This window comes from Cololabis saira, chromosome 10, assembly GCF_033807715.1.
Source record: "Cololabis saira isolate AMF1-May2022 chromosome 10, fColSai1.1, whole genome shotgun sequence".
In the NCBI taxonomy this organism is placed as follows: Eukaryota; Metazoa; Chordata; class Actinopteri; order Beloniformes; family Belonidae; genus Cololabis; species Cololabis saira.
The window spans coordinates 9,428,938-9,443,215 of record NC_084596.1 but is presented as its reverse complement, the minus strand read 5'-3'; the positions used below and the strand labels follow the sequence as shown (position 1 = coordinate 9,443,215).

General features: G+C 36.9%; 1 protein-coding gene across 1 annotated transcript in view; it reads right to left on the bottom strand.

The window, feature by feature from the left end:
• dnaaf11 (dynein axonemal assembly factor 11) overlaps window positions 1-14,070 on the bottom strand; it is a 48,870-nt gene extending 34,800 nt beyond the window's left edge. The window contains exons 1-6 of the mRNA XM_061731399.1: window positions 14,061-14,070; window positions 9,575-9,787; window positions 7,578-7,655; window positions 7,192-7,364; window positions 5,822-5,974; window positions 1,361-1,503 (exon numbers count right to left, since the gene is read on the bottom strand). Of these exons, the coding sequence (XP_061587383.1) occupies window positions 1,361-1,503; window positions 5,822-5,974; window positions 7,192-7,364; window positions 7,578-7,655; window positions 9,575-9,787; window positions 14,061-14,070 (770 nt within the window). The remainder of the gene's footprint in view (window positions 1-1,360; window positions 1,504-5,821; window positions 5,975-7,191; window positions 7,365-7,577; window positions 7,656-9,574; window positions 9,788-14,060) is intronic.
• Window positions 14,071-14,278: the final 208 nt, after the last annotated feature.

Here is a 14,278-nt window from a genome sequence, read left to right as displayed (position 1 = left end):
GTAAGACAGAAATTCTCTAAATGATCATCTGGTTGTTTTCAGTTTAAGAGCAGTTTAAACTCAGAGAGCAGCAGAAATATTAGTGGTCAGGTTCTTTTAGACCTCATTTGCTCTCAAATCCTCCATAATCTATATTGATTATCAGGTATTAGTTTCTCACATGTGCAAATATGGCAGTTTTCATATTTTCCAAGATAAAAAAACCTTGACATCTTTGGGTTTTTGACTGTTGGTCAGAACAAAAACAGACATTTAAAAATGCTGATGCTGAATTCTACACGTTAAATGTCAGAACATGAATCTTCAGTTGTCCGGTTTTATGCTTGTAGCTACGGCAACAGAGGAAAATCCTGTTCCTGACACTAACAGGCTCTGTCAGTGGCGGCGGGTGGTGCTAAAACATTTTTTGGGGGGGTTGCAGTTTACCTCGGCATAAATGGGGGTGTAACGGTACACAGAAGTCACGGTTAGGTACAAGCTTGGTAGAACGGGGAAGAATGAAAGGTTAAAAATTATATTTTGGTCCTTTAATTTAGAAAAATGGAACCATCCAACAATGACTTATTGGTCCTAAGTTTTAGTGAAGCAGTTCAGTTCTGCTGCAGTGGAAAAAGAAAACTGAACATAAAGTAGGGGTTTAACATTTCAACAAGTCCACTCTTATTTTTGTTCTTCATGGTTTGGGTTCAGTTTATTTTACACATTAGAGAGAAGAAAAACATGAACATTTCCATTGTTCTGTCTGGAATATATATCATTTGAAAAGATAACGTTCCTTTCTTTCAGATATTTGATCATATACAAAATCAACAAATATTATTTCAAAAGCAAGTGTTATTTAACCTATTTAAAACCAACGTAAAAATCTGGTTTGTGTCGTTCAGTTTGATTTTCTAAAAAAGACGGGGAATGAATTGTCCAATAACTTTAGATTAAAACAACATACGAGTCACGATACTGATCACTGATTCGTTGCTGATAACTGAGTTTCTGGGACACGACTGCGTCACTTTAGAATCTAATTCAACCAATTAACAGAGATCCTCAGGTCACTTATCAAATGTTGGAGAGCTACACTGGATTCTGTTTAACCGGCGAAGTAAATAAAATAAGATAAAAAACATTTTGGAACCAAACAAATATTTAAACAACATTTAATTACTATTGACAGTCACCCACAGACTGAAATAACATCCTCTTTTAATAATTATATGCATCTTACAGCACGTTTTTTCTTTTTCTTTTATTCTTCTCTTGTTTTGTTGGGGGCGGCGCCCCCTACTGGCCAGCCGCCACTGTGCTCTGTTAAACCTTTCCTTGTGTTGGGGGGAGACAGGTGAGAGCAGGTGAGAGCACCTACCTGTCCCTGGCCCTCCTCTTCTCCTCCAGGTGGCGGTGAACCTCCAGACGAGACTCGGGGGTGTAAGAACACGGGGTGTTCCAGAACTCCTTCTCCCGCTGCTCTTCATCCAGGTCCCGGTCCTCCTTGTTCTCCTTGTTCTCCTCCACATCTGAACTGCAGAGGGAGATTGCATGAGTTCAGACTGGGATCATGGTGATTACTGCGTTTTAATCTTCCAGTTTAAGTCTGGTTTGATGACTCTGTTCGTGTTTGCTCCAGAAAAGAAGCCGAGCTCCTGTTCTGGACTTTTCTTTTATCTTTTTGATCAGGTTTCTCCTCAACTGACTAGATCAGGGGTCGGCAACCCGCGGCTCCAGAGCCGCATGCGGCTCTTTAGCGCCGCCCTAGTGGCTCCTGGAGGTTTTCAAAAATGTTTTACCTTTTTTTTCCTTTTTTTCTTCTTTTTTTTCTCTTTATTTTCTCTTTTTTTCTTTTTCTTTTTTTCCTTTTTTCTCTTTTATTCTTCCTTTTTCCTTTCCTTTTTAAATCTCGACATTTCGACTTTTTTCTCGTCATTTCCACTTTTTTCTGAACATTTCCACTTTTTTCTCAAGATTGTACTTTAACATTAATCTTGACATTTCGACTTTTTTCTCGAAATTTTGACTTTTTTCTCGACATTTCGGCTTTTTTCTCGTCATTTCGACTTTTTTCTCGACATTTCGACTTTTTTCTCAAAATTTTGACTATTTCCTCAACATTTCAACTTTTTTCTCAACATTTCGCCTTTCACCATTTGCCTTCATTTTAAGGCTGATACAAGACTTTTCATTTTTTGCGGCTCCAGACATATTTGTTTTTTGTGTTTTTGGTCCAATATGGCTCTTTCAACATTTTGGACTGGACTAGATATACAGGACTGTCTCAGAAAATTAGAATATTGTGATTTTCTGTAATGCAATTACAAAAACTAAAATGTCATACATTCTGGATTCATTACAAATCAACTGAAATATTGCAAGCCTTTTATTATTTTAATATTGCTGATCATGGCTTACAGTTTAAGAAAACTCAAATATCCTATCTCCAAAAATTAGAATATTCTGGGAATCTTAATCTTAAACTGTAAACCATAAGAATGTATGACATTTTTGTTTGTTTTTTAAATTTCATTACAGAAAATAAATAACTATCACAATATTCTAATTTTCTGAGACAGTCCTGTAAAAGTGTAACCAGGGGGAACCACGTCAGATGAAATCCCATAAAGCAACAGATGCGTCTGTGACTGTAATAACATTTGCTCAGTGTCAGGGATGTGGGGGACAGGACCAAGATACAGGAGACCGTGATTTATTAACTTTAACAAAACCAAAAGCGCTCCTGAGCAGGATGCAAAACTAACCAGAGAGTAAACACGACCAAAACTACCGGAACCAGACCTGAAACATGGAGGTAGAAACAGTACGGACCAGCAGGGAGGAAGGGGAAGACGAGAGCAGATATAAAACAGAAGGCTTGACGAGACACTGGTGCAGACAATCAGGACCGATGGGAACAAGGGAAGTCAAGACAGAACTGAAACAAATACACAGGTTTCAAAATAAAACACTGCCAAAACGAATTTCTTAGAAAGTTAAGAAGCCTTGTTTCAAGAAAAAATAAGACTGATTGTTGTGATTATATTGAATATAAATCAGCTGATTTTTATGATTATATTGATTATAAATCAGCTGATTTTTATGATTATATTGATTATAAATCAGCTGATTTTTATGATTATATTGATTATAAATCAGCTGATTTTTATGATTATATTGATTATAAATCAGCTGATTGTTATGATTATATTGAATAAAAATCAGCTGATTGTTATGATTATATTGATTATAAATCAGCTGATTGTTATGATTATATTGATTATAAATCAGCTGATTGTTATGATTATATTGGTTATGACTAACCTGATTGTTATGATTATATTGATTATCAGATCAATCAGCTGATTGTTATGATTATATTGATTATTAGACGAATCAGCTGACTGTTATGATTATATTGATTATAAATCAGCTGATTGTTATGATTATATTGATTATAAATCAGCTGATTGTTATGATTATGAATCAGCTGACTTTTATGATTATATTGATTATTAGATGAATCAGCTGATTGTTATGATTATATTGATTATGAATCAGCTGATTGTTATGATTATATTGATTATGAATCAGCTGATTGTTATGATTATATTGATTATGAGATGAATCAGCTGATTGTTATGATTATATTGATTATCAGATGAATCAGCTGACTGTTATGATTATATTGATTATCAGATGAATCAGCTGACTGTTATGATTATATTGATTATCAGATGAATCCGCTGATTGTTATGATTATATTGATTATCAGATGAATCAGCTGATTGTTATGATTATATTGATTATGAATCAGCTGATTGTTATGATTATATTGATTATGAATCAGCTGATTGTTATGATTATATTGATTATCAGATGAATCAGCTGATTGTTATGATTATATTGATTATCAGATGAATCAGCTGATTGTTATGATTATATTGATTATGAATCAGCTGATTGTTATGATTATATTGATTATCAGATGAATCAGCTGACTGTTATGATTATATTGATTATGAATCAGCTGATTGTTATGATTATATTGATTATGAATCAGCTGATTGTTATGATTATATTGATTATGAATCAGCTGATTGTTATGATTATATTGATTATCAGATGAATCAGCTGATTGTTATGATTATATTGATTATGAAACAGCTGATTGTTATGATTATATTGATTATGAATCAGCTGATTGTTATGATTATATTGATTATGAATCAGCTGATTGTTATGATTATATTGATTATGAATCAGCTGATTGTTATGATTATATTGATTATCAGATGAATCCGCTGATTGTTATGATTATATTGATTATCAGATGAATCAGCTGAATCAGCTGGGCTGTCTTACATTTTTGCCATTTTTTTATGATTATATTGCCAGTTTCCATTGGCAGAGGTACTTTTGCTCATAATAAGACAAATATGACTAGATTTAGGAATATGAGGCTTATTTCTAGCAGGGTTGTTTTTGCAGGAACTAAACACCAAAACTGTTTTATTATTATTAATAATATTAATACCTTATTCCTTTAAGAACAAAGAAGCTTTTCTCTTAGCAAGCCCTTAAATGAATCATAGATCTATTAATGACGGTAGCGGACTTGTGCAGACTTGTAACTACTGAACACTGAGTCCTTTTATGTATTTTATATCAACATACAAAGTTAAATTACTTTATTTTACTTTTTAATTCATTTATTGCCATTTTGCTGCAAACACATATTTTGTTCCAACTCTTCAGATGTCGTCGGTGGTGACAAACAAACCTTGACGTCTAATAGTAGATCCACATTTGTTTTAACTGCATGAATCTTACTCTAAGGTTTATAAAAAACATCTTTTTCATGATTGCAAAGTATTCAAAGATCCAAATATGTCTTTGTCTATGTCTTTGATAATTAGAGTTATGTACAGATTTCTTTTTTAAATGTGTGCATTATTATGAGCAAAACTATATTATTATTATTAGATTATTATTGATTATAATTATACGGAAGCGTATTGCATTCACAAAAAAAATCTGCTCTGTTTTTCTGAATTAACGAGATAATTATCTCAGAATTCTGAGAAAGGTTTTAATGAAGAAAAAAAAACGCTTTCCGTCTGAACAACTGCAAAGTCCTGAGGTGCCTGCGCAAAGTCGACAAACTAATACCAATACCATCTATATAACTTAAAGACAAGAGTATCTCCCAATGTTTCAACGCAAAAGCAAAATAAAACTGGATTAAACTGGACAGACGCAACATGTTTGCCATGAAATCCAGCTCTCAATTGAATGACAGCTTCTTGCAAATTGTGAGGTTAATTCAGAAAAACAGAGCAGATTTTTTTTTCATTAAAACTTTTCTTAGAATTCTGAGATAATTAACACGTTAATTCAGAAAAACAGAGCAGATTTTTTTTTCATTAAAACTTTTCTTAGAATTCTGAGATAATTAACACGTTAATTCAGAAAAACAGAGCAGATTTTTTTTTCATTAAAACTTTTCTTAGAATTCTGAGATAATTAACACGTTAATTCAGAAAAACAGAGCTGATTTATTTATTTTTTATTCAAATTTTTCTCGATTTTTGAGATAATTATCTCGTTAGTTCAGAAAAACAGAGCAGTTTTTTTTTTTTAATTAAAACTTTTTCTCGGGATTCTGAGATAATTCTCGTTAATTCAGATAATTCAGATAAACAGGAAATATCGTCCTGTTTAGACTCATGATGTCCGTGTACCTGCAGCCGTCGAGGCCCGGCGTCCTCTCCTCCTCATCTCCTGCCTCCTTCCTCCCCTCCTCGTCTCCTGCCTCCTTCATCTCCTCGTCTCCTGCCTCCTTCCTCTCCTCGTCTCCTGCCTCCTTCCTCTCCTCGGCTCTCGTCCTCAGGTACTCCCTCTCCTGCTCCCTGACTCGCCTCCTCACCTCTGCCAGGCCCTGCTGAGCCCGGATCTTCTCCGAGCGGGTCACCTCCGTCCCGTCCAGCCACTGAGGAGAGCAGAGCTTTAGCCGGAGCCCGGAGCCACCTGGAGCCCCATCTGGAGCCGGGGGCCACCTGAATCTAGGGTTGCCAACTGTCTCTTGAAAAACGGAATCATCCTGTATTTATAAACTAAAGTACGCGTCCCGTATTGAGCTGAAAAATACGGAAGAGTATTAGGGCCATGCAGGAGAAAACTTTTGTGCACTTTATATTGTGCACTTTGAGAAAAAAGTCAAAATGTTGAGAAAAAAGTTGAAATGTCGAGATTAATGTTGAAATAAAATTTCAAAATTAAAAAAGTCAAATTTCCGTGAATAAAGTCAAAGCATTTCAACTTTATTCACATAATTTTTTACTTTTTTCTCAATATTTCGACTTTTTTCTCAACATTTCAACTTTTTTCTCAAAGTGCATAATGAAAAAAAAATCTTCCTCCTCTAAAATATTATTTTTATTTTTCCCTGCCTGGCCCTAATACTCTTCCGTAGTACGGAAGAGGTTGAAATTTCAAGAAAAAAGTTGAAATGTCGAGATTAATGTTGAAGTACAATCTCGAGAAAAAAGTCGAAATGTTGAGGAAAAAAGTTGAAATTGTCGGAAAAAAAAAGTCGAAATGTCGAAATTAATGTTGAAGTAGAATTGGAGAAAAAAGTCGAAATGTTGAGAAAAAAGTCGAAATGTCGAAAAAAAAAAAAGTCGAAATGTTGAGATTAATGTTAAAGTAGAATTGGAGAAAAAAGTCGAAATGTTGAGAAAAAAGTCGAAATGTCAAGATTAATGTTGAAGTACAATCTCGAGAAAAAAGTCGAAATGTTGAGGAAAAAAGTTGAAATTGTCAAAAAAAAGTCTACATTTCGACTTTGTTCTTGAAATTGTATTTCAACATTAATTTCGACATTTTGACTTTTTTCTCAAAGTGCACAATAAAAAAAAATCTTCCTCCTGTAAAATATTTTTTCTCCTGCATGGCCCTAATACTCTTCCGTATGAAGACAATCGGGTTGAGGTGTCCCTATTTTGTTTTTCAGGGAGTCGGCAAACCCTACCCGGAGCTGCACCCACCTGCAGCTGCACCCACCTGGAGCTGCACCCACCTGCAGCTGCACCCACACGGAGCTGCACCCACCTGCAGCTGCACCCACCTGGAGCTGCACCCACCTGCAGCTGCACCCACCTGGAGCTGCACCCACCCGGAGCTGCACCCACCCGGAGCTGCACCCACCCGGAGCTGCGGCAGCGCCGCCACCACGAACTGGCGGTATCCCTGGAAGCGGGAGCAGGGGTTCCCCACCAGGAACAGCTCCCTCAGGTGCTGGTTGTGCCGCAGCGACGCCACGCCGCTCAGGGCTCCTACGAAGTTCATCGTCAGGTCCAGCTTCTGGAGGCTCTCGCAGCCTGGAGGCAGGAAGCAGCCCGTTTCCGTGGCAACGGAGAAAGTAAAAGAAAAGGTCAAAAGAGACATTTTGAGAACATTTTTCAGCAGTTATTAGATTTCAGGGCTGTAACTCCGGCCGAGTCTCTAGGCCTCGAGGTTTGAACCAAACGTGACGAGAGTGTCGGGACAGAACAGCATCCTTGAAGCAAAGACGGAGCGTTTGGGACTCTGACCTTCCAGGTTTTCGATCATCTCGATGTTGTTGACTGCCAGATTCAGATACTCCAGCTTCTTCAGGCGGCCCAGATTCTCTGCAGGCGAGAACAAAAACACAAACGCGTCAGAGGAACCTGTGGAGTTTCTGTCCACCTCTGGGTCTCTCCAGGTCTCGGACTCGGATAACTGAGAGTCCGTTAAACACCAAGGTGAAAGAATCTGGTGATCAGCAGTTCTTCCTCTTGTTAATGTACAGTTTTGTAAACTATTTGTACTTTTTATGTGATTTAATGTTTCGTTGCATCTGCCTGTGTCTGTATTTAATTACAGTTTTGTGCTTTTAACAGCTTTATTTGAATAAATATATGAATAATATTTGCATATTGTTGTGATTGATTCAGCATCAGGTCCATTTCAGTGATGCTGATATACGGTGTAATCTGATTACTATAATGGCAAATAATGTAATTTCAATGTTTAATATTTAAAATTCAGGTTTCATCTCCAAATTCAGTCCAATTTAAATCAGTAACATTTACTATTCATTCCTTTTCTGAGGTGGAGGGGGGTGTTGGAGCTGGTTATTCTGCTAGAGGACTTTGGGACTAGTTAGTAGTCGTGTCAATCCTTAAAAGCTCTGGAGTCAATCCTCCAATAGTGTAGAAATAGCGGTAGTGCAGTCTCCACACATATTTGATCTCAGCTGATGGATGGAAACATTTATAGTGAGTTCAACATCATCATCCACTTCTCTGTGTTATTGAGCTGCAGGTGAATACAAGCTCATATGGAAACTAGCTGAACCAGGATGGAGCTGATGTTCTACAATCACGCAGGATCAGACATTACTGGGTTTGTTTTTGGTCTAGTCTTGATCTGAACTAGACTTGGTCTTGTCTCTTGGTCTTTTTCTTGATACCATCTGGTCTTGGTCTTGATCTTGTCTCGTTCTGTCTTGGTCTTGGTCTTGGTCTTGAGCTGAACTAGTCTTGGTCTTGTCTCTGTCTTTTTCTTGATACCATCTGGTCTTAGTCTTGATACTTTCTGGTCTTGGTCTTGGTCTTGGTCTCTGTCTTAGTCTTGATACTCTCTGGTCTAGTCTTGGTCTGTCTTGGTCTTGAGTTGAACTAGTTTTGGTCTTGGTCTTGATCTTGCCTCGGTCTGTCTTGGTCTTGGTCTTGTCTTGGTCTGTCTTGGTCTTGATACTCTCTGGTCTTGTTCTTGGTCTTGATACTGATGAAGCAGCTTGGCCCCCTGCAGGGGCAGGTTGCCCAGTCCTACCTCCTGCAGGGCTTTGAACTAGGACCCAACACCTTTGGGGTAGCTTCAGCTTCCTACCCCCCGTGCAGATCCCGACACCTCGGAAGTTGGTTCAAACAGACTTGAATCACGAAAGCACCCTATGGGGTGATTTGGAGGTCTGTGACAGTCATGCCAAATGTCTGATAATGACATTTGGCCCGATTCACATCCGACTGTAAATTACTTTTTGTCTCTCGCCTGATTCGTGTATTCCTGCATCTTGTTGTATAAGAATCTGATTACAACATCACTCGAGGTCAGCATTTCTACCAGACCTCTGGTCTGTGTAGACGTGCTCACCGCCGGCTCAATAAAACCTCATAAAAAACCACAAAGCGGACTTCTGAACTGGTTTGATAAATTCCACAACAATACTCTGGTCTTGGTCTTGGACTTGTCTTGGTCTTGGTCTTTGTCTTGAGCTGAACTATTTTTGGTCTTGGACTTGTCTTGGTCTTGGTCTTGATACTCTCTGGTCTTGGTCTGTCTTGGTCTGTCTTGGTCTGTCTTGGTCTTGATACTCTCTGGTCTTGGTCTTGATACTCTCTGGTCTTGGTCTTGGTCTTGGTCTTGTCTCTGTCTTGGTCTTGAGCTGAACTGGTCTTGGTCTTGATACTCTCTGGTCTTGTCCTGGTCTGGGTTTAGGCGGTCTAGTCTCCAAGTCTAGTCTCCTGTGAGTCCGGTCTGTCTTTGCTGCCCCGGTCCTCCTCACCGATCCGGGGGATGAGGTTGTTCTGCAGGTAAAGGATCTTCAGCTCGCGGCACCATCTGTCCAGGTGCTGGATCCTCTGGATGTCCTGCTGGTGCAGAGAAACCTCCTCCAGAGAGAGGATCTGGCCCTCGTTGTGCTCGGCTCGCCGGCGCACCAGCTCCTCTGTGACTGGAAACACACAACAATCACAGCTCAGCTCCAATCTGCTCTTTACTGGAACAGAGAAAGCTGCTCTGGTAAAGATGATCAACTTCAACGTCTGTTAGACAGATTTCAGTCTGGCTTCGGAGAAAATCAAAGCACAGAGACGACTAGGGATGGGCGGTATGGACTAAAAAATGTATCACGATAATTTCTGGCATTTATCCCGATAACAATAAAAATGACGATAAAAAAAATACCAATTCAACTCCACCTTTGTAACTATAAATCTATCACCACATTCAGTCTTTGGAGCTCCCAAATCATTGCTCTAAAATATACTAAATTATATTAAACTACACCAATTAAATTGAATTAATAAAAACCAATTAAATTAGTACACCTGTAAAACTGGAATGACTCAGATCCTCCATGTTTGTTACACAAACACGTCATCAATGGGAATTTATCCTTCTTTCTTTCTTTCTTTCTTTCTTTCTTTCTTTCTTTCTTTCTTTCTTTCTTTCTTTCTTTCTTTCTTTCTTTCTTTCTTTCTTTCTGGCTCATTTCCTTCCTTCCTTCCTTCCTTCCTTCCTTCCTTCCTTCCTTCCTTCCTTCCTTCCTTCCTTCCTTCCTTCCTTCCTTCCTTCCTTCCTTCCTTCCTTCCTTCCTTCCTTCCTTCCTTCCTTCCTTCCTTCCTTCCTTCCTTCCTTCCTTCACGTACGTTGTGCATGGATTTAACACAGAACCATAAATCAGTTTTACACAAAAACATCATCAACGGGAATTTCTCGTTTTTACCGTGAGATACAAATTCTTACCGTGGGGAATTTTTTTGACGGTATATCGTGAACGGTAAAATATCACCCATTCCTAGAGACGTTCATCAGGTAAGTCCAGGTAAAACATCAGTTCTTGTGCTGCTGGATCTCAGTTCATTCTTTTTAGACCAGGATGGATCAGGTCATTTTATTTATATATAGCGTCTATTACAACAGAACTTGTCTCCAGGATGTTTCCAGACACCAGAACACGACCCCCCCCCAGCAATTATTACATAAACAACAGCAGGTTAAAACTCCCCTATTGGGAGAAAACAGGTTGTCTACAGGTTTGACCAAGGTAAGAAATCCAGCGCTGAGGTCGAGGTTGCCAGATCTGACAGGTTCAAGCCCAGACGCGATGTAAAACCCACTGAAATAATGAAAAACCAGCCAGAATCAAACATTCTCTATGTTAAAACTGTTAACTATTAAATGTGTAATACATTTCAAGCTTCACAACACCACTAAATAGCCCAAAAAAGGTTCAGGCTCCAAACAAAGACTACAATTAAATTCAGTAGATTTAAGCAAATCAAATATCAGAGTTTATTCTGTACGTTTCTACTTTTCTCTGCCATAATGGAAACTTTTTGATTAATAATTTCTCCTAAATATTTAGTAAAAACCAGGAAAAGCAGCGCAAATATATATTTTTCAGCCCAATTGGGCTGAAAAATATATATTTGCGCTGCTTCTTTACATGCCCAACCTGGCAACACAGATTTAGACTCTCCACAGGAGATTCTTCTATAAACAATGAAATAAATGTTTTAACGACTGGATACATTCCCTCTAAAATGAAGACCCTTGGATTGAGATTTAAGACATTTAAGACATTTAAAGGCCTTATTTTAGCAAAAATTTAATTTAAGACTTTTTAAGGACACGCGGCCGCCCTGGAAAAGCCAAACAGTGACAAGAAAAACTCCTTTTAAGAAGGAAGAAACCTGGACCAGAACCTGGATCATAAGGGGGACCCTCCTGCTGAAGTCTAGCCAAGTAGAGCAGGAAAAGAGAGATCCCTTGACCTGTGGAGTCCCTCAGGGGTCGATTCTTGGACCACTATTACCTCAAATTGTCAAATTGGTTTGAGTCACCGCACGAATCGGCACAGATTACTTTCTAATACTGTATTTGACCCGGTCTTTGTACGTTTTGTGCGTATAGAAATGTAATTCTTGCCATTGTAAGAATGAGATGTACCCGCTGTACTGCCCTTACTTTTTAACAACTTGTGCTTTTTTATTATTTTACCTCTTTTCTTATCATTTTATTTGTTATTCATGTTTTAATTGTGTCTTGCTGCTTTTAATGTTGATGTAAAGCACTTTGAATTACCTTGTGTTGAATTGTGCTATACAAATAAACTTGCCTTGCCCTTTTCTGTTCAACTGTATTGTAATTTGTTTATTTTTTTGCCATCTTTCATCACAACGTCTTTGTAAAGCACTTCGGGTTGCATTTGTGTGTGAAATCCAAATCAAAACGCTAGCAAGTATATTTGCTGTAGTTCTGTAAAATGGATTCAGATACAGCATCAATTCAACCTTTTTTAACCATTATTTACCGTTTTACTAGAAATAGCTCTGTTTGCTCTGGTCAAAGGATTTAAAACTCCTCAGACATGTTCATCCAACCTAATAGCAACATGCTGCAAAAAACTGAGTCTCCAGGAAACCTGCGAGTTACTTCACGCGTGACGTTCAACAGTTCTTTAACAGTCAGACTCCTGACCTCTCCATTTATGGAAGAGTGTTATTGTCAAAGGCTGAGGGTGTGTCGAGGTTTGTTTACCCTTCTTTGTCACTTTATGTTAATAATAAGCTGTGTAACGAAATTCACGATTTATTTAACAGATTTGTGTGGAAAAATAGACATCATTACCTCAAAAAGGAAATACTTAGCTTGGATAGAGCAGAGGGTGATTTAGAGATGCTGAATTTTATCTATTTGAACTGCACTTTTAAGATCAAGTGGCTTAAAAAAATGTTTGGAACATCTGGAATCAATATGGAATTTTATACCACATAATATATTTAAAAAATTTCTGTTAGGGTGTAATTTCACAGTTTCTAAATTACCAGCAAAGCATTCAATGTTTCATCAACAAGCATTACTGTCATGGAAATTATGCTATGTTCACAATTTTTTACCACATAAGAATATTATTTTGAACAATGGTAATATTACTGTTAATAAGAAAAGTTTATATAAAGAAAACTGGATTCAAAAAGATATTATCTTTGTAAAAGAATTGTTTGATGAAAAGGGCGGTCTTTGTAGCTATGAAAGCGTCATTAAAGCCAGGTCTTTTCCGATCACATACAAAGAATTTGCATCGGTTTTAAAAGCTATACCCTCAGGTATAATTGAATTAATGAAATGGCACTTAAACTATCAAATTGTTAAAATTCAAATGCCACTTTTAATGATTAGAGGTTTAAATTTAACAGACAGAAAGTGTACAAACAAACATATAAGGAAGGTTTTCCATAGTTACGGTAAGATTTCACCAAGAGGAAAATGTTTTTGGAACTCACAATTAGATAACATAAACTGGCGTAAAGCTTGGTTGTGTCCCTTTAAATTTTGTATCTCTAATAAGATTAGAAAAAATAATTTTAAAATTTTACACAATATCTATCCTTGTAACAAGTTAATATCCAAATTTGTTGATGTTGATGTTGATTGCACCTTTTGTAAGATTGAGCCTGAATCTCACATGCGTTTTGGACTGATTTTGAGAATTATATACATAGTAAAACTACCTTTTCTATAACAATTATGGCTAAAGATGTTATCACTCAGTTTGAATCTGACAATAAACCATTAAGTTACATAGTAAATCTTATGATTGCAATTGGTAAATTTCATATACACAAAGCAAAATTATCAAAATCACTCCCAAATTTCAATGCTTTCCTTGGAGATTTTAATTTATATATAAACTCCCTTAAACTTATGTCAAACCAAAAGAGCGAACACACATTGTCATATTATAAAGACCTTTTTTGTATTGCTTGATTAAGCTAAATTAATTTTATAGATATTTTTATTTTATTCATTTATACATATATATATAATTTTATATTGTATACTGTATTGTACACGTGTTTTTGTATTGCATACGATTTTTGTGTATAAATATTTGGCTGAATGTCTGTATGTTCAAAATCTCTAAATCTCTAAAAAAAAATAAAAACACAGTCAGACTCTTATAAAAGGTAAATCTTTTGTCAAGACTAAAGCAATTTTACAATAAACGAAGAACCAAATTACTCAAATCAAGAAAGACGACGTCCTGACTAAACAATTAATTTAATTAGTAACTCTTTTGTCGGTTTCGTTACGTTCATTAAACCAATTACGTTAAAAAAAATCCAAACCGAGCAGCTAAACTTAGATGTGGAAACAGATTTACATTTCCCAGAGACAAAAGACACAAAAACGATAAACTTTCTTAAGATTTAAGTAGTTGTTTCGGCGTTTTGCGGACTTTTTTGTGACTAAAATTTACTTACTAAAGACCATCGTCTTCCGTTGTCGACCGTTGCCGTGGAAACCGACCTGCTTCTACCGGGAAAATGGGACTTTCAAAATAAAACATCGTTTTCTATTACCGCGTTGAATCCAACTCCTAACTAGAAATACAAAGTAATGCTAGTTTTTCTTTTATGAACCACCACCAACATTTGAAGAACATAAACATCATGAATTGCCTTTTTAAAATGTGTGTTTT